Source organism: Symphalangus syndactylus, chromosome 13 (genome assembly GCF_028878055.3).
Source record: "Symphalangus syndactylus isolate Jambi chromosome 13, NHGRI_mSymSyn1-v2.1_pri, whole genome shotgun sequence".
Taxonomy (NCBI): domain Eukaryota; kingdom Metazoa; phylum Chordata; class Mammalia; order Primates; family Hylobatidae; genus Symphalangus; species Symphalangus syndactylus.
Window position 1 is genome coordinate 99,149,907 of NC_072435.2, and position 17,891 is coordinate 99,167,797.

The 17,891-nt window shown below is 42.7% G+C and overlaps 1 protein-coding gene across 1 annotated transcript in view; it reads left to right on the top strand.

Moving 5' to 3' along the window:
- STAB2 (stabilin 2) overlaps positions 1-17,891 on the top strand; it is a 182,892-nt gene that overhangs the window by 45,228 nt on the left and 119,773 nt on the right. The window contains exons 6-9 of the mRNA XM_055236360.2: positions 4,814-4,909; positions 10,424-10,549; positions 11,341-11,537; positions 13,451-13,584. Of these exons, the coding sequence (XP_055092335.1) occupies positions 4,814-4,909; positions 10,424-10,549; positions 11,341-11,537; positions 13,451-13,584 (553 nt within the window). The remainder of the gene's footprint in view (positions 1-4,813; positions 4,910-10,423; positions 10,550-11,340; positions 11,538-13,450; positions 13,585-17,891) is intronic.

Sequence of the window (17,891 nt, forward strand, 5' to 3'; positions counted from 1 at the left end):
GCTTGTTGGTTTAGAGATGATTTCTAGCTGCACCAGCCAAAGGTTTTCATCTCTGCGGCCAGTGCCCCAGCCTGTTCAGTGCCTCCTTCCCAGCTAGCCAGATTGCAAAGCCCGTTTTCTCTAACATGATCCCCAAATCAATCCCACAACCATGTACTGTTAAGAAGAGTCACTAGTATTTGCTGAGCACCTGCTGTGTGTCAGACCATGTGCAGAGGGATTTCTTTGGATCCTCACTGCGACTCTCCAAAGGAGGTGGGGGTTCTCCTTTTATGGATGAAGAAGCAGAGAGGGTTGCTCAAGGCCATGCAGCTATTATGGGGGCAGAGGCAGGATTTGACCCCACGTATGTGACTCCAGAGCCTGGGCCCCTAAGCACTGCCCCAGTCTGCCCCTGGTGAGTGTCCATCATACATTACACACCAGACAGGTGAAGTGGATCCTAAGAGTGATGAGATTAGGTGCCCAGTCCCAAGGAGCTGGAAATGTGGGTGACAACTGTGATGATGCAGTGTGCATAGCCCAGACAAGATCCTATGGGAGCACAGGAGAGGGAGCAGCTTACTCTGCTATGGGGCATGTCACAGGAGGCTGTGCATACCATCCCTCTGACCAGCATGGCCATGACTTTCACCACTTTAAAGTCACACCACCCAAGTTTTATGTGTCTCTAGAGATTTGCTGAGACTGGTTAACAAGTTCCAAGGGCTCTTTCAATGATCGTCTGGGAAACCCTCTGACACTTACGTCTCCTTCCCAAGGGCATGTTTCTGGCAGCAGCTGGCAGCCTGAAATGCAGTGTCAGAGGCTTCCAAAAGCTGTCAGTGCCAGGCAGTCAATCCAGTATAGCGGCTGTAGTGGAAGATAGCATGAAGGGAGAGGCTCATGCCAGGGCCATGGGCCAATATCACACAGCCAGGAGGGCAATCTTAGTGACAAGGACAACACTTATAATTTGCATCTGAGTTGGGAGCAGGAGCCCTCTGTGCCCCTCACCTTCCTCCACTGGCTGCATGACAGCAGTTAGGGCAGGAATCATCACTGTATCTCCCAGAGCCTGGCTTCCCACTACACTGTGAGCTCCTGGACTTACATATTATCAATTACTGACATGTTGTATACCTAGTGCCTAATACAGTGCCTGCTGCTAGGTAGGAGCTGGGTAAATATTTTTGAATTGAATTGAATCTTCTCCACTGAGCCCATAGTACACTCCCTCCTCACCCCACTTATCTCCATAACCAACTTGACTGCTCTCCAGAACTTGTTTATTCCAAAAATCCACAGCCATAGGTAGATATCAAAGTGCTTGGCTAAAATAGAAACAATGTCAATTGAGTTTTGAAGGGAGGATGACACTGCAAATCCAATTTCATTCTTCAGTTATTTGAGGGACTACTTGAGCTAGTTATCTCCCATTTTTTCATGTGTGATACACTGGTAGTAATGATACCTACCTCAAAGGATGTGGTAAACATTAGATAATGCATGCAACACACTTGGCAAAATGCCTGATAGATAGTAAGCACTCAATAAAGAGAAGTGTGGGGCCTTGGGTGCAAAATTTAAGGAGGCATCAAAAAAACTCAGTAATCAAGACCAGTAACTGCACTGATTTCCTAGGGCAGCTGCAACAAAGTACTACACAATGGGTGGCTTAAAACAACAGCAACTTATTGTCCCAGTTCTGGAAGCTAGAAGTCAAATATCAAGGTGTTGGCAGGGCCATGCTCCTTTTGAAGCTTCTAGAAGAAGGTCCTTCCTTGCTTCTTTCAGCTTCTGCTAGCCCCAGCTGTTTTTGGTTGTGACAGTATCACTCCAATCCCAGCCTCCCTCTTCACTTGCCTCTTCACCTAATGTCTGTGGCATCTCCCCTTCTTATGAGGACACCAGTCATATTGAATTATGGGCTCACCTTACTCCAGTATGACCTCATCTTAACTCATTACATCTGCAATGACCCTATTTCCAAATAGGGGCATTCTGAAGTACTGGGGATGAGGACTCCACCATATTATTTTGGGAGACAAAACTCAACCCATGACAATAATACTTTTAAAATTATTGAACAAAACATCAAAATGCTAAATAACAGCAGGATGCAGCTCTGCACTTGCACAACCCTGTTTCAGTCTCCTCGGCCTAATCCTGGCCCTGCTGGACAATGTCTTTGTCTAAAATTTAGTTGCGTAGTTGTTGGATTGTTACAGGGCACCGTAAAAGATGCGGGAAAATACAGAGGTGGGGAGGTCATTCCAAGCAGTTCCAGTCTAATAGGGGAGAAAAAATACACAGATTGAGAAAGAAAACGGCAGCCCTGACAGCTGTCCCCTGGCTGCTGGCCTAGTTGCTACCAGAGAGGCTGTGGTGTTCTGCTGCTGAGCATAAACAATTTCACAGAATATCACCATCAGAAAAAAGACTTACTATATCCATGGAGGAAAAGACAAAAACTAGGCCAGGGAATAATCATGTCTGAACAGAGACTCAACAACAGTGGACAACCATGAGAATTACCCAGCAGCTGCCTCTCCTGGCTGACATAAGAGCCTACTGATACTTCTCCCAGAATGGCTCACCCTTGCTGCTGGCTTGGTTTGACCATTGGTGAGCTCCTGGTGGTCTTCAGCTGTCAGGCATTAACAAACCTGTAGTTGTCGTAGGGTGCAATAGTGGACACGGAACAAAGAAAGTGCTGCTGGAGCCAGAGGAGCACAGATTGTTTGGAGACCACTGAGATGGCAACACAGAAGTGGGGGCTTTGGCTGGCCTTGAAGGATTCCAGTTAGCACACAAAAGGGAGCGCAGCAGAGGAAAAGCCTGGAGGTGTGAACGTGCAAGATGCATTTCCTGCTGCTTCCACCTGGCATGGTCTTCCCTGGGCCAACCGCACTTTATCTTTTCCTGGCCAGCTCCCATTCATTGGTCATGTCATAGCATTTATCCCAGTGCATTGTGATTGGCTGTTTTCTTCTGCCATTAGATTTTGATCTCTTTGATGGCAGAGACTTTGTCCTGTTTATTTTTGTGCATTAATCTCTAGCACGGTACTCTCAACATAGTACATATTCTGTAAGTGTTTTGAAGGAAGGAAGATGAATAGTGAATGAATCATCCCACATGCTAAGAATCTAAGATGTATAAAATAAAGTGGTGAAAGATGAAAATGAAATTTTATCAAGGTTAGAGTCAGGTTGGAATGGCCATTGTTTACCAAATCGAGACATCTAAATTTTATTTGGTTGGTAATTGAGAGTCATTGAGATATTTTGGGGAAGGTCACCCTGATGCCATTGCTAATCAAATGAAATGAATGAAATGGAGAGGCAAGAAACTGGAAATAGCAAGACCAGGTATCATGCTACTGCAATAGTCCAGGCAAAACATGATAAAGGCCTGAACAAGAATGGCACCAGTGGGGATGAAGAGCAGAAAATCAAGGTGGGATATAGAGACAGAGAAAACAAAGGATTTGATGGCTTATTAGATGTTTGGAATACTTTAAACTTTATTCATCCTTGCTTTGCTGGTATTTCTGGTTAAGTTTTTAAGCAGGTGCATCTTCTTAATTATGTTTCATCTGAGCTAATATTAAGTTGGCTTACGTGCACCGAAGACACGTGTAGTAGGCAGAAAAATGAGCCCCCAAAATGTCCTAATCCCTGGAACCTATGAATATGTTAGGTTATATGGCAAAGGAGAATTAAGGTTGCAGGTGGAATTAAGGTTGCTAATTGGCTGATTTAAGATAGGGAGAGTAGCCTGGATTATCCAGGTGAGTCCAATGTAATCACAAGAGTTGTTATAAGTGGATGAGAAAGACGGAAGAGAGAACCATAGAAATGGTAGCATGAGAAGGATTTGGCCTGCCATTGTTGGCTCTGAAGACGGAGAAAGGGTTTCATAATCCCAGGAATAAAGATGGGCTCTAGAAGCTAGAAAAGACAAAAGAAAAGATTCTCCACTAAAGTCTCCAGAGGGATAGCAGCCCAACTGACACATCGATTTTAGCTCAATGAGTACATTTTGGACTTCTCACCTCCAGAATTATAAGATAAATTTGTGTTGTTTTAAGCGACTAAGTTTGTGGAACTTGTTATGGCAGTGATAGAAAACTAATAAAACATGCTCCAGAGAGGGCTGGCCATAGGATGCTGATGGCCTAGCCTGATAGTAAATCTTGCTACAAACCAACCGCTAACTAAAGAGTTGACCATTCACATTCATTTCAAATGCCCTTCATTTATCATCCCTGAAATGATCTGTCACTGGGCTAAAACATCAAGCTAGAAAATATGGCATGGTTATTCTAGACCCTTTTGAATATTTTCCTTTTTTATCCTTGCATTGCCCAATCAATAGGTAGGACTTACTTGTATAGATATCTGCTACCAACAGTGATTGAGTTAGTAGTAGCTTTTCTCTTTTAAACATAACAGGTGTATATAAGACACTAAATTAATTCTCTTGTTGAAGTATCCAAAGATGAAGTAAATAGTTTGAGAGTAGGGAAGAGAACTCCAATGCATATGATATGCCCCATATGCTTTATATACATTATGTTACTTGACTCTGTAGAAATCCCAGGAAGTAGGCATTATTATCCATATGTTAAACTTAAAAGAAAATCCTGGTACTGATAAAAGGGAAAGGAGCCAAAGTTCAAACAAGGGTCTCTAGGACTTCAAATCCATGGTCTTCTTCACCTTATTATGCAGAGTCTCAGCAAAGATGATCTGAAAATATTATCTTTCCAGAATGTTTAGCAACAGTTTATGTCAGGTAATAAAAATCCCCCACTTTCTGTCTCCAGTGTGCAACTGTGTGCATGGGGTGTGCAACAGTGGACTAGATGGCGACGGAACCTGTGAGTGCTACTCTGCATACACTGGCCCCAAGTGTGACAAGCGTAAGTACTGCTAGTTTCCTTAATGCCACACCAGATCAAATAGGCACAAGTGTATGCATTTCAATTTTGTATCTGTTATTGGTTCTCTATAGGTGCAAGGTACCACCAAAAGTTTTCTAGAAAGAAACCAGAAATTAAAAAGAGAATGTAGAAGAGAAAAGGAAAGAAGAGGAGGGAAAGGGAGGAGGAGGAAGAGAGAGAACAGAAGCAATGTGGTGTCCAGGCTATAGCTGTGTTTTAGGAAGGTTGAACTGGAGGCCAGGTGAAGGGTAGAATGGAGAGAGGGACACTGGGGCTGGGAAGCCAACACAAGCCATTGCAACAAGTGAGTCACCTAGTAAAGGAGATACAGCATCTTCTCAATTATGAGCCTCAAAGGCGGAACACATTAACAGCCCTAAGGAAGAGGAAAGGGTGCTTCACCAAGGCTAAGTGATTCACCAAAGGCCACACAACTAGTAAATAGGAGAGCTGGGACTCAAGTCATTTGAATCCATGGGAAATTCTTAAAGCTATCTATCATACTGGGTCCAATCAAGAGCTGGAAACCAAGGGGTGATTTAAACAAGGGAAGTTTAATAGGGATAATTAGTAAGCTATGATAGGAGAGCAGCTGTAAAAATGCAAACAGAACTCTAGAGAGGATGGAGCATAACAAAAGAAGGAGAAATTTGGAAGGGGGTGGCCGTCCCCAAGGCTGGATTTAAACCTTGTTGGAGAGGGTGTGGTGGGTGGCCGAGAAGTTTGCTGTTTTATCCAGGCCAGCACTGGACCACAGTCACCTAGCAGGCATGGGGCAACCCTCCAGGGCCTTGGGGAGCTGAGGCTGGTGGGTGAGGCACAGGAAATCAGGGGCCTCTCAGGCAAAATCCTGGAATACACAATGTCTATGTCGAGAGGGCTGTGGGAAGGTGGTCGCTAGGTCCAGGCCAAGGATGCAAGGTCAGTCACCGAGGAACTCTGAGTGCACCGCTGGGGCAGAGCATCCCTGAACAGACCCTGCAGCAGCAGCAAAGGAACACGCAGCAGCAGCCCCACACTGCACCCTGGAGGCAGAAAGAAGAGCCCCCGCCTCCCACCGTGTCCCGCCGCGCCCTCTACTGGCAAAACTTAACATCGCTCTATGAAGGAGAAATTCACAGGATGGCAGAGCCGGCTCTGAAGGGTAAACTGGGAGCTGAGATGTTAAGAAATCGGCCATTGTGCCTGTGCCACTAGCCTCATTTAAATTATCCTCAGGACTTGAGTCTCCTGTAAAAGGAAAGGGTTGGGTGAGATTGAAAGTCAGCAAATGCAAACTCATTTTATTGGAAGCAGTTGAAATGCCGTGAGCGGTGGTAGTAACAGGATGAATAAACTCAGCCTGTGCCTTCTTCCTGTAGCTGGGACAGCCATGCAAGCCTCCAGTCCAAATGCAAAGGCAAGTGGGTGGGACGGGCCTTCTGTGGTCCTCAGTCAGCCCACTTCCTTGGCCACTCCTACCATTGTCCAGTGGACTCCTGGGCAGAAGCATTCTCAGTAAGGCAGGAGACCCAGTCCAGAAGCCGGCCTAATGGAAAACCCTAATAGATATGCTCCCAAGTAAAAAAATAGTAATAATTCTGTCCGGCCAAATGACAAGAGACTAGGACAAAAATATTTAAAATTCACATGGCAGATACATTTTTATAATAAAAAATTGGATTCATGTAAAGTCCAAAGTCTAAATTTCAGAATAAGAAATGAAAACAGGCCAGATGTGGTGGCTCATGCCTGTAATTCCAGCACTTTGGGAGGCCGAGGCAGGTGGATCACCTCAGGTCAGGAGTTCAAGACCAGCCTGGCCAACGTGGTGAAACCCTGTCTCTACAAAAATACAAAAATCAGCCAGGCATGATGGCGGGTGCCTGTAATCCTAGCTACTCGGGAGGCTGACCCAGGAGAATCGCTTGAACCCGGGAGGTGGAGGTTGCGGTGAGCTGAGATCACACCATTGCACTCCAGCCTGGGTGACAGACCAAGACTCTGTCTCAAAAAGAAGAAATGAAAACCAGCAATAAACATGAAAAAGGTGCTAAGTCCACTAATCGTCACATACATACTATTAAAATGCAGTCATATTTGGAGTCCTGGAAGTTTATTTTTGTTTGTGTTTTTATTTTTGCCCACTATGTTACAAAGATTGAAAAGACAGATAATATCCATCTGTGGGTATGAAAAAAATGACAGTAAGAATGTGGATTCCTACAATCTATGGGAGAAATTTATTTACTAAATTTGAAGGCATGCTTATAGTATGCTTCTTTGGCCCCAATTCTAAGAATTTACCCTGGGAGACGAGAGGAATTAGGCAAAGGTAAGCATATATGATCAAAGAAATTTATGGAAATGCTATTTGTAGGAAGATAACAAGCTGAAAACAACTTGAATTCCCACCAGTAGGAAATTAGTTGAATAAGTTGTGGTCCATCCTATACTAGTTAGGATAATGCTAGTTGCTATAAAAAATAAACACAAAACTTCAATGGTTTAACACTATGGTTTTAAAATTGTGCGCCAAGGTGTCCCAAGGTACTACAATCAAATTCACTGGCTACCATTGGTATTTTAAATTTCTGAGGGAAACACAGAGATACATCTGTCAGATATCACATGGACTGCTAGCTTGAGTTAGTTCACAATTTCAACATGAGGTCACACTAATTCCTTGCAGTGACATCATATCTTTGCAAAGGTACATTTTCAGTGATTGCCATGATAAAAGGCAAGTACCATGTAAAAATCAATGTGACTGAAATGAGGGTGTCAGTCTCCAATCTGTATCAAACTTTAAAGTTTGAGAAGTTGTGCAGTGTCCAACACACGCACATGTCTTATACATAGGTGAACATATAAAATAGACATTTTTCTATTAAGCATGTCACCTTTTCAAATGGCTGCTAAGTGATTCTAACAACTAAATAAATGGACTTTTCAGTATTTCATTTGAAGTCGGGGTACCATGAAAAAATTATTGAGACACTAAAGGCACTGTGACCTGAGATATTTAGGAATCTCTGGCTTAACATTAACGAAGTATAGTTCTCACTCATGTAATAGTCCAATGTGGGTGTTCCTGGCTGGTGCCAGCTTCCCCCTACATGGTGATTAGGGATCCAGATCTTTCCATCTTGTGACTCTGTCATTCTCTAATACCTCAGAGTACTCTGCTTCCAGCCATCACAGATGTGAAAGAGAAGATGGAGAAGCACCTGCTTATGAAAGTCCAGGAAAAATATATAAAACCTCTACTCAGCCGGGCGCGGTGGCTCACGCTTGTAATCCCAGCACTTTGGGAGGCCGAGGCGGGCGGATCACGAGGTCAGGAGATCGAGACCACGGTGAAACCCCGTCTCTACTAAAAATACAAAAAAATATTAGCCGGGCGTCGTGGCGGGCGCCTGTAGTCCCAGCTACTCAGAGAGGCTGAGGCAGGAGAATGGCGTGAACCCAGGAGGCGGAGCTTGCAGTGAGCCGAGATCGCGCCACTGCACTCCAGCCTGGGCGACAGAGCGAGACTCCGTCTCAAAAAAAAAAAAAAAAAAAAAAAAACCTCTACTCAATATTCCATCAGCGTGAACTAGTCACATGACCTTTCCTGGATGTAAAGTGGGGTGGAAAATGTAATCCTGAAGGAGCAGCCACTTTCTGCCAAAACTTCTGGTTTATGGAAGGGGTGGGGGAATAGTCTCTGTGAACTATTTTACTCAACTAGCCACCGTTGGGAGACAATTCTCCATGCATCTCTCACATGTGTGCACATCTTGAGAGCAATACACTGACTGCTCTTTGTTCCAGATCATCTGTTCAAGGATGTTCGTATACTGAACAGACTTGGAAGACATAGTATCTCCCTCAGGAGCAAAGGGCAGGCAGGCTCACTGCCAGTGCCTCTCAGCTCCAAAGTCACCCTTTTTGCCTGCTCTGTGATAATGGAGCTGGGCTTTATAAATGATTCTCTTTCACTAGCTAGCAAAACGTGAAGCCTCATCAATGAAGAGTGCCAGAAGGACTACAGAGGAGGAAGCGAGGGCTCTCTCCCTGTTTCTGCTTTGACTCACTCACCGGGCTCCCAGAAAAACAGCTTTTCTCTGTTTCTTAGCCCCACATAGTTTCTCCAGTGCCAGGTTCCTGCAGAGCTCAGCTCCCTCCAGCATTTGGCCAATGCACACTGTCCAGTGCTTGACTCAGGAAGTGGCAGCACAGCCAGGAGCCCCAGACTGCACAGGCCCATGCCTCACCCCAGGGGAAGGCTGTTCTGTACTCCTCTCCTCAGCCCCATGCACAGCAAGGCCCCTGAAGAGCTGGTCATCTGGAGAGCTGGACACACCCCCTAAATCCCACACAGCTGGTCTGGAGCTGCCCAGGCCTGAACCACACACAGAGATGCACTGCATGACAGAGAGGTGGCTTCTTAGCTGCTGCTGCCAGCAGTGCCCACTGGCTAGCAGATTCCTTTGGCACCTAGTGAGTTCTAAGGCTTGTGACCTCCCCATGCATGACCTTCCAGCCACCCCAGAGAGCAGATTTCCAGCAAATATTGTCAAAGTATCTCTGCAACTTTGCTATCTAGTGACTAACGCCATGCTTTTTCCAGTGATACTCAGATCTCAGCCTGGAGGGAAGAAGGTTATACGTTGGGTACTTGTCTCAGCCCTAGTACAGTGGTTGCTCTTTATAGACCTGCTATTTCTTTATTCTTTAGAATTATTTTATTTTAAACTCTCACTAGCAGATTTTTCATGATTTTAATTGTTCATAATCCTTTATAGTACAACTTTCCCTGTTCAAATAATTACGTGGTTTCTGTCTCCTGCTTGTCCCTAAATAATACATTGCCCATTTAAAAAAAAAAAAATTAGGTACCCTAAGATCAGGGCTCACCTCCTATGATGAAACCCACTGCATGTACATGTCTCAGTCTAGTCCTTTTTGAATTGCCCCATGGGAATTGAGGTTTGAAAAAACGGGTGCCAAAATGCTGATACCCTGGCTGCTGCCCCTGCTATAAGTATTCAGCTGTACTTCACTCTAACCCAGAAGTTTCGTATCTTCTACCAGCATCCATGAAACTTTATTAGCCCAACTTGTTCACTTTGCAAGTTGGCTGATATGTCAGTCTCTTCATGGGTTGACAGCCATCTACGTCACACCTATCTTTTGAAATACTATGCAGTTACCTACAGATCGAAGCAGATCCTTAAAGACTTTCATAATATGTTGTCAAATTAAAAATAACATTGCTAAATATTTTAACAAGATTCTATTTTGTTACAAAATCATACAAATAATGTTATAAATTAATATATTTTATTGATTGATGATATCGGTAAATTTGGGAGACCGAGAAGACAATTTTAACTTTGTGTGTTCTGTATTTTTTAAATTATTACAATGAGTTTGTATTGCTTTTTAATAAAAGGGAATACTGCAGTTTGGGGTCTTAAGAACTGGTTATTCTACTAATGCAAGTACTTCAACAATTTTCCTATGCAGCCATCCCTGAATGTGCAGCCTTGCTCTGCCCAGAAAATTCCAGATGTTCGCCTTCCACTGAAGATGAAAACAAACTGGAATGCAAATGCCTTCCCAATTACCAAGGCGATGGCAAATACTGCGAGCGTGAGTAGAATTTAGATTCTGCTAGTTTATTCATTGAGATGTTTAGGTTATCTAACAGGAAAAAAAAATCTCACAACCTCCTTAACACAATGACCATTTCTATTTCTCTCTGTGTAGTTGAGCGAAATGTATATAAAAGGTGCCAAGCAAAATGCTCAATAAATGGCAGCTTCTCCTTCTCTTATGAAAGCACATATATAGATTTTTATATGTTTTCATATCACCTTAATCAATGTTAGAACAACATTTAATGCTTCTTATTTTATCTTTTTTATTTTATTCACTTTATAAAAAGCTGTATTATATATCAGTTAAAAACATGGACTCTCAAGCCAGACTGTCTGGGTTTAGTCCCAGATCTGCCTTTTACTGACTACATGACCTTTAACCTTCCTGTGTCTCAGTTTTTCTGTCTATGAAATGGAGATAATAATGGTACCTACTTTCAGGGATTATTGTAAAGATTAAATGAGTTAATATATAGCAAATTCTTAGAGCAGGGGTGAGTACATACTATAAATTCTGTGTCAGTGTTTTCTTTCATGCTATTTTATATTTGACTACATATACAAAATGGTCTACTAATATATCAACACAATATTTGTACAATTTCTGATGGCCATACATAAATCTGTCTGGTTCAGAGGGAAATGAGAGGAAATGTTTGTCTTTGAAAACTGTGAGTTGCCTTTGTGGCTTTGATGAGCTGTGATCCACTGTTGCTCATGATTCAGTTTTCCTTCTCCAACCCTGTTCACTAACTGCTTCTCATTTTGCTGTTGCCTCTCAAGCCATCAATCCATGTTTACAAAAAATCTGCCACCCTCATGCTCATTGTACGTACCTGGGACCAAATCAGCACAGTTGTACATGCCAAGAAGGCTACCATGGGGATGGCCAAGTGTGCTTGCCTGTGGACCCCTGCCAAATTAACTTTGGAAACTGCCCTACAAAGTCTACAGTGTGCAAATACGATGGGCCTGGACAGGTGAGCAAATGATGCAGGGAACTGATGTATCTAGAAGTTTGACAAGCCACTATGTGTCACAGGTATCATTTGTCTTCTATGCCATCCCAATTCTCCCTTTCAATGTTCCACTTGGTCTTCCCCTCCAGACAGTCCTCCATGTGCTCAGAGCCTGAAATCAGTGCCTGCTCACCCCGTCTATCCTTTAAACTCACACTTTCCCAGCTCCCCATCCAAACTTAATTGTCTTACGTTCTCTCCTGTCACAGTCCTATAGTCCTATATGGTGTTTGGCAAAACATATACATAATTCAAAATTAGATTAACAAATTAACTGTTGAACATATGATTGACTTTTACCAGCAATCCTCCATTCTGCAATGGCTTTCTAATTTAAAAGGTGCTCTTACAACAAAAAATACAGTGTCCCAAAGGAATGAAACAGATAAAACGTCAGGCAGCACTGATAGATTATAGGCAGCAGTGAGAATATTCTGGGAAGAGACACTGTCCCTCTAAATGACATCGGGACCTTGACTGATAAAAAATCTGGTCAGGAGACCCTCACTGAGGAATCCAGTGGAAAGAGCCTTGGCCCTAATAGCACATTCGTCCATTGAGTATTTATTTAGTGGATGCCTTCTGTGTCCATAACTGCACATCAAGCCTTCAGTGAAGGAAATATGTCCATACAGAAGGGTATTGCTGCACAGGTAGGAGGAAGTGCTCAGTGCCCGACCCAAATAGCCGTGCAGTCTAATCACCTGGATGCTAGCTGATGGGAATGTTCCTAGAATTCCCTGCAGAGAATCCACCCAACCTTGCGTCCAAAGAGAAAGGATATATTATGCAACATTTTTCTGCTATCGATTTCTGGGGCAGGATTGCAGAAAAATTCAAGGGGCTAAATTCCCATCTGTAAAATGAGGGTCTTTATGGGAAAATTAATGTTATGCCATGAATGTCAAGACCTCGCATGTGAGATAAAAAATATGCGTTATCTCTGAAAATGGGTTCCAAGACAGATTTTCAAGTCTTAGAAATTCTCCATTGTTCACACAGAAGCAGCATGTGCATGATTCCAAAACAGGGTTTCTCTACCTCAGCAATTTTCACATTTTGTACTGGATAATTCTTTGCGGGAAGGGGCTTTCTTGTGCATTGTGAGGTGTTTAACAGCATTCTTGACCTCAAGTAGCACCGCCTCCTCCCATCATGGCACTCAGAAATGTTTCCAGGCTGGGCATGGTGGCTCATTCCTGTAATCCCAACACTCCAGGAGGCTGAGGCAGATGGATTGCTTCAGTCCAGGAGTTCAAGACCAGCCTGGGCAACATAGCGAAACCCCATCTCTACTAAAAATACAAAAAATTAGCTGGGCATGATGGTCCACACCTATGATCCCAGCTGTCCGGGAGACTGAGGTGGGAGAATCACTTGAGCCTGGGAAGTAAAGGCTGCAATGAGCCAAGATTGCACCACTACACTCTAACCTGGGCAACCAGAGTGAGACCCTGTCTCAAAAAAAAAAAAAAACAAACTTGTTTCCAGATGTTGTCCAGTGTGTCCTAGATTGAGACTCCTGGTTGAAAACCATTATTCTAAAGCAATAATACCTCCCATTTGGACATCAATTTCTGCTCACCTATAGACAATCTAAAACTGGGAATTATGGAGCTAGGGAGGTCAAGGGTTAGGAAACAAGAAAATTGAAGCTAAACTTTATAAGCAAGGAGTATAAGTTTTCCAGCAGGTGACATATGTAAACATGATTTCTACTTTTAGATACTTTGACAAATTTTTAGCTTAAGTCCACACTTCAGACATACTCTGAGTGAGTTTTTATGGAAGAATAAAAATACAAGTTAAAGAAGAATGCCAGCAGAAGTAACTAACTAGGATCCTATTTGTTTTTCTCTCCCTGTCTACTGAAGTCTCACTGTGAGTGTAAGGAGCATTACCAGAATTTCGTACCTGGAGTGGGGTGCAGTATGACTGATATATGTAAATCAAATAACCTGTGTCATAGGAATGCAAATTGCACCACCATCGCACCAGGCCGAACTGAGTAAGTCTTTTCAATTCCTCCACCAACATTTCCAAGCGGTGAAAATGGTGTCCGGTCATTGCTGTAAGTTTCTTGAAGGGGAGGAAATGTGTCTTATTCAGTCTTGTATCCACCCCCACCCCACATAGTAGGAGCAAGGATTGTAGTAGGTACTCAATAAATCTTTAATTAATTAAACACTCAACAATTATTTCCTTTATAACGACCACTAGAATACTCTGGAATATTGATGTGGCCTGATAACTTGATATGAAGTGGTCGGAATGTGGGAGAAGGAAGCCACTGTGACTGGGGAAACAAATGGTTGTTGAGATTACAGGGGTATGACCTCTAATGTACATGCCTGTTTCCTCACTCATGAAATATTGCTTGTTAGTAGCACAAAACAAGACTAGGGAAAGTGAATAAGCACTAGTGGTGTTTCCTGGACTCTAGGTTTCAAAAGAAGGGGTTTACTGTGAATAAAAACATTTGTGTGAAAGTTTCTGAGGCAAAGGCAGCTCACATGATAGAAAGAAGATGGTATTTGGACTGAAGACATAGGTTTAAGTCTCAGCACTGATACCCACGAGATGCATGACCTGGGAAAGTGGCACCATCTCTCTGGCCTCAGTTGCTCCCTGTATAAAATGAGCACAGTGATTTATACTCCATAAGGTTGTTGTGATGATTATATGAGAGAATGTTTCTGGAAACTATGACACCAGTGTAACGTGTTTTCATTAGTGACTGAACCGAAGCTAGAACCCAAGTCTTTGACTCGCAGACTGAGGTTTCTCTGTCCCATTTTCAATTCTCGCTATCATCAGCATCTGAAAAAGACTCATAGTGCCATTGTGAGCTCAAAACCACAATCAACATCCAACCATAGCATGATAAAACAGTTTCTGTGATTCCAGAGCCCCCTTCATCTTTTGGGAAGTTCAAAAGATGCCTTTTATAACTCAGTGGTCAGTGTGTAGATTTGCCCCAATAGGTTGTATTATCATCATGTCCTATCTGAACAGATAAATAGATCTGTATTTATTGTACATGGAGTGGAAAGAGCTGGGATATCAGAACACTTAGGTTCAAATCCCAAGTCTGCCACTTACCTTACCCTCTCTGAACCGATGTTTCTTCAACCATAAGAGGGAAAGAACTGTACCTCTCACCAGGGCTGTGCTGAAAGTTAAACAGGATTAAATTCATCAATCTCTGAGCAGAACCTGGCACCTAGAAATCCCTCAATACATGTGAATGCACACACAAATACACCACAGCCATGCATATAGGCACAGAGGCACCCAACACACATATGCATCCAGGCACACCCTCCCTTCAAACATATATTCTGGCAATACTGAGAACCAAACAAGCTGGTGTATGCATGTTTTACCACCCTCTGAGAAAGTCTAAATAGAATACCTTAAGCAATCTCTTTCCTTTGTGTTTGAGAGGATAAAATCTAAAAATGAAATGGGAATATCAGAATAATATAAGCTGCATCCAAATTTGTGTTTAGAATGTCAGATAACCTAACATTGTGATGTTAGGGGTACATGTATCACCCACAAACCTTCCTACACCTCAAATTGACTGTCTTCAGCTGAAAAAAGGCCTAAGTAAAAAGGCTTGCTAAGTTATATTGATAAAATATGAAGCCATCAGTCCTTGGGTAATTTAGTTCATCTGGGATAAAAATTTATTTCATTTATGCCTTCTCAATATGGCAAGTAGCTTATGCAGAGTCTTCAAAATCATACTGCATTTGTCACAGAAGACCACCTGATGAAGAAGGGTGGGTTCAAACATGAACTCTACCACTCTCCCTGGGGTGACCTTAGACAAGACCAAACTTTTCTAAACCACAGTTCCCTCACCTGTCAAGTAGGTCTAGAGACCAGGAATCTGCCTGTGGAGAGCTAATGAGTTCATGTATATAATATGCTTTTAAACTCTAAGCTCCATTTTGATTCTTACTGAGAACAAATAACTTTATGCTTTGACTTTTTATTTTTACTTATTAACTACTTATTAACTACTTATTAATAGTTGTAGGAAGTAAGAGACAATAGAAGAGATAAGCATTTCTCTCTTATTTAACTAAACTCAGCTGAAAAATAGCCAGGACATGGCCGAGTGGGCCTATTTGAATAAGCACAGTTTACATTCCAGTTGTGCAAAAGTACAAACAACAGTGAAATGTAGGGACTCTTGGAATGTTAGTGACATTGATGATATTCAGTGTTTATATAAGATCTGTACAGGTTGGGATATCCTCAGTGTATACAGTCTTCCCAAGAGTCCTATCCAAGGCAACATGGTACAGTGGCAAGAGACGTTCTCAGATGGATCTAGGTTTAAATCCCAGCTCAGCCACTGCCAGATATGTTTCCAGCAGTTTGACCCTTAGACCTGGGCAACAGGAGCCCCTCCCCTGGGCACTGCCTATTAGAAGCTCCCATTCTGGCCCTCTGCTGTCTACACCAGGGCAAGGAATCTGAATGTCCAAAGGGGCATGCTCCCCAAGAGCCTGGGCCCCCCACTAGACCACACTCAGAGTACTCAGAAGCCTGTAATTTCCTGCCCAAACAGCTCCAAACCAGTTTCCAGGGCCTGAGACCATTCCCAGGGTATGGAGGGTATGGCCAAAAGTGGCTGTTCATAACAGGTGCAGATGAGCCAGCATTATCTCCACCACACTCGTGAATATACCCTTGCCTCAGGTTCTGCTGAACTACTTATTATTTGTCTTGGTCTGTTTGGGTTGCTATAATAAAGTACCATAAACTGAGTGGCTTATAAACAACAGGAATTTATTTCTCACAGTTCTAGAGGCTGGGAAGTCCAAAATCAAGTCACCAGTAGTTTCAGGATCTGGTGAAGCCTGATTCATAGGTGGTGACTTCTTACTGTGTCCTCCCAAGGTGGATAGGGGGAGGGAGCTCTCTGGGACCTCTTTTCTAAGGGCACTCATTCCATTCATGAGGCCTTTACTTTCTTGATTTAATTATTATACCTCCCAAAGGCCGTGCTTCCTAATAATACCATCACACTGTAGGTTAGGATTTCAATATATGAATTTTGAGGTGGACACAAACATTCAGTCCATCGCACTGTTCTTCAAACATGATATGGTGCTCCCTACTCCTGGCCCTTGCACCTGCTCTTCCTTCTACTTAGGATGCCATCCCCACCCTCCACCCACCTCCTGGGAGTCAGCCTAACACCCTGCTCCTTCAATGGCCAGACTAAGTATCTCCACCTCTAGGATGCCTCCCCGTCCTCCCAGTCCTCTCTGATGCCCCTCCCTCTGGGCTCCCAGAGCACCCTGGAATGTGTCTATGAGAGCATTTAGGGTCCAGAACTGTGATAAGGATGTAGCATAGTGGCGGTGAGCACAGGCGCTGCCAGTTACAGGCTGTGTGATCTTGAATGAGATACTTAACTTCTCTGTGCTTCAGTTTCCTTATCTAAAATGGGGCTAACAACAGGACCTACCTTATAGCGTTGTTGCATTAGAAAAGACACCACACTGAAGCCCTTATAGACTATGTAGCATAAGAGCTATTAATAAATGCTGGCTATTATTATAACTTATCTCAATCCTCAACTAGAATATAAGGTCCATGTCTTATTCATCTTTGCTGCAACAATGCCTGTCACCAATCAACACAGTGAAGTGATGAGTACAAAATATATAAACAGATAGAATGAATAAGACCTAGCATTTGATAACACAACAGGGTGACTACAGTCAACAACAATTTATTGTACATTTTTAAATAACTGAAAGAGTATAATTGGGTTGTTTGTAGCACAAAGGATAAATACTTGAAATGAGAGCTTTCTCATTTGCCTTGATATGATTATTATGTATTGCATGTCTGTATCAAAATAGCTCGTGTATCGCATAAATGTATACACCTACTATGTACCCACAAATGTTAAACATAAAAATAAAATAAGAAATAAAAAACAGTGAAATGAGGGAGAATTTGGAGGAATAAATGAAACAATGAAGAAATGAAATGAACCAGTGAAGAAATAAAGGAAGCAACTGAAGACTTTGAGGACACCCTATATACTAACTAAATCTCAACCAGCATTAAGTGTAATTAATTTCAACCCATAACTGTAAAATGCAAATGGCTTCTGGGTGTTTTTAAAGCCCTAAGACAGCAAGAGACATTTACTCCTAATAAAAAGAAAACAATTTCCTAAAGAGGTGATGTTGTGACTCTTCCATGGCTCAACTGAGAACAGTTAAGTCAGCAACTGGTCTCGTAACATCTCAGACTTTGGACTGAGATTTGAAATAAAAA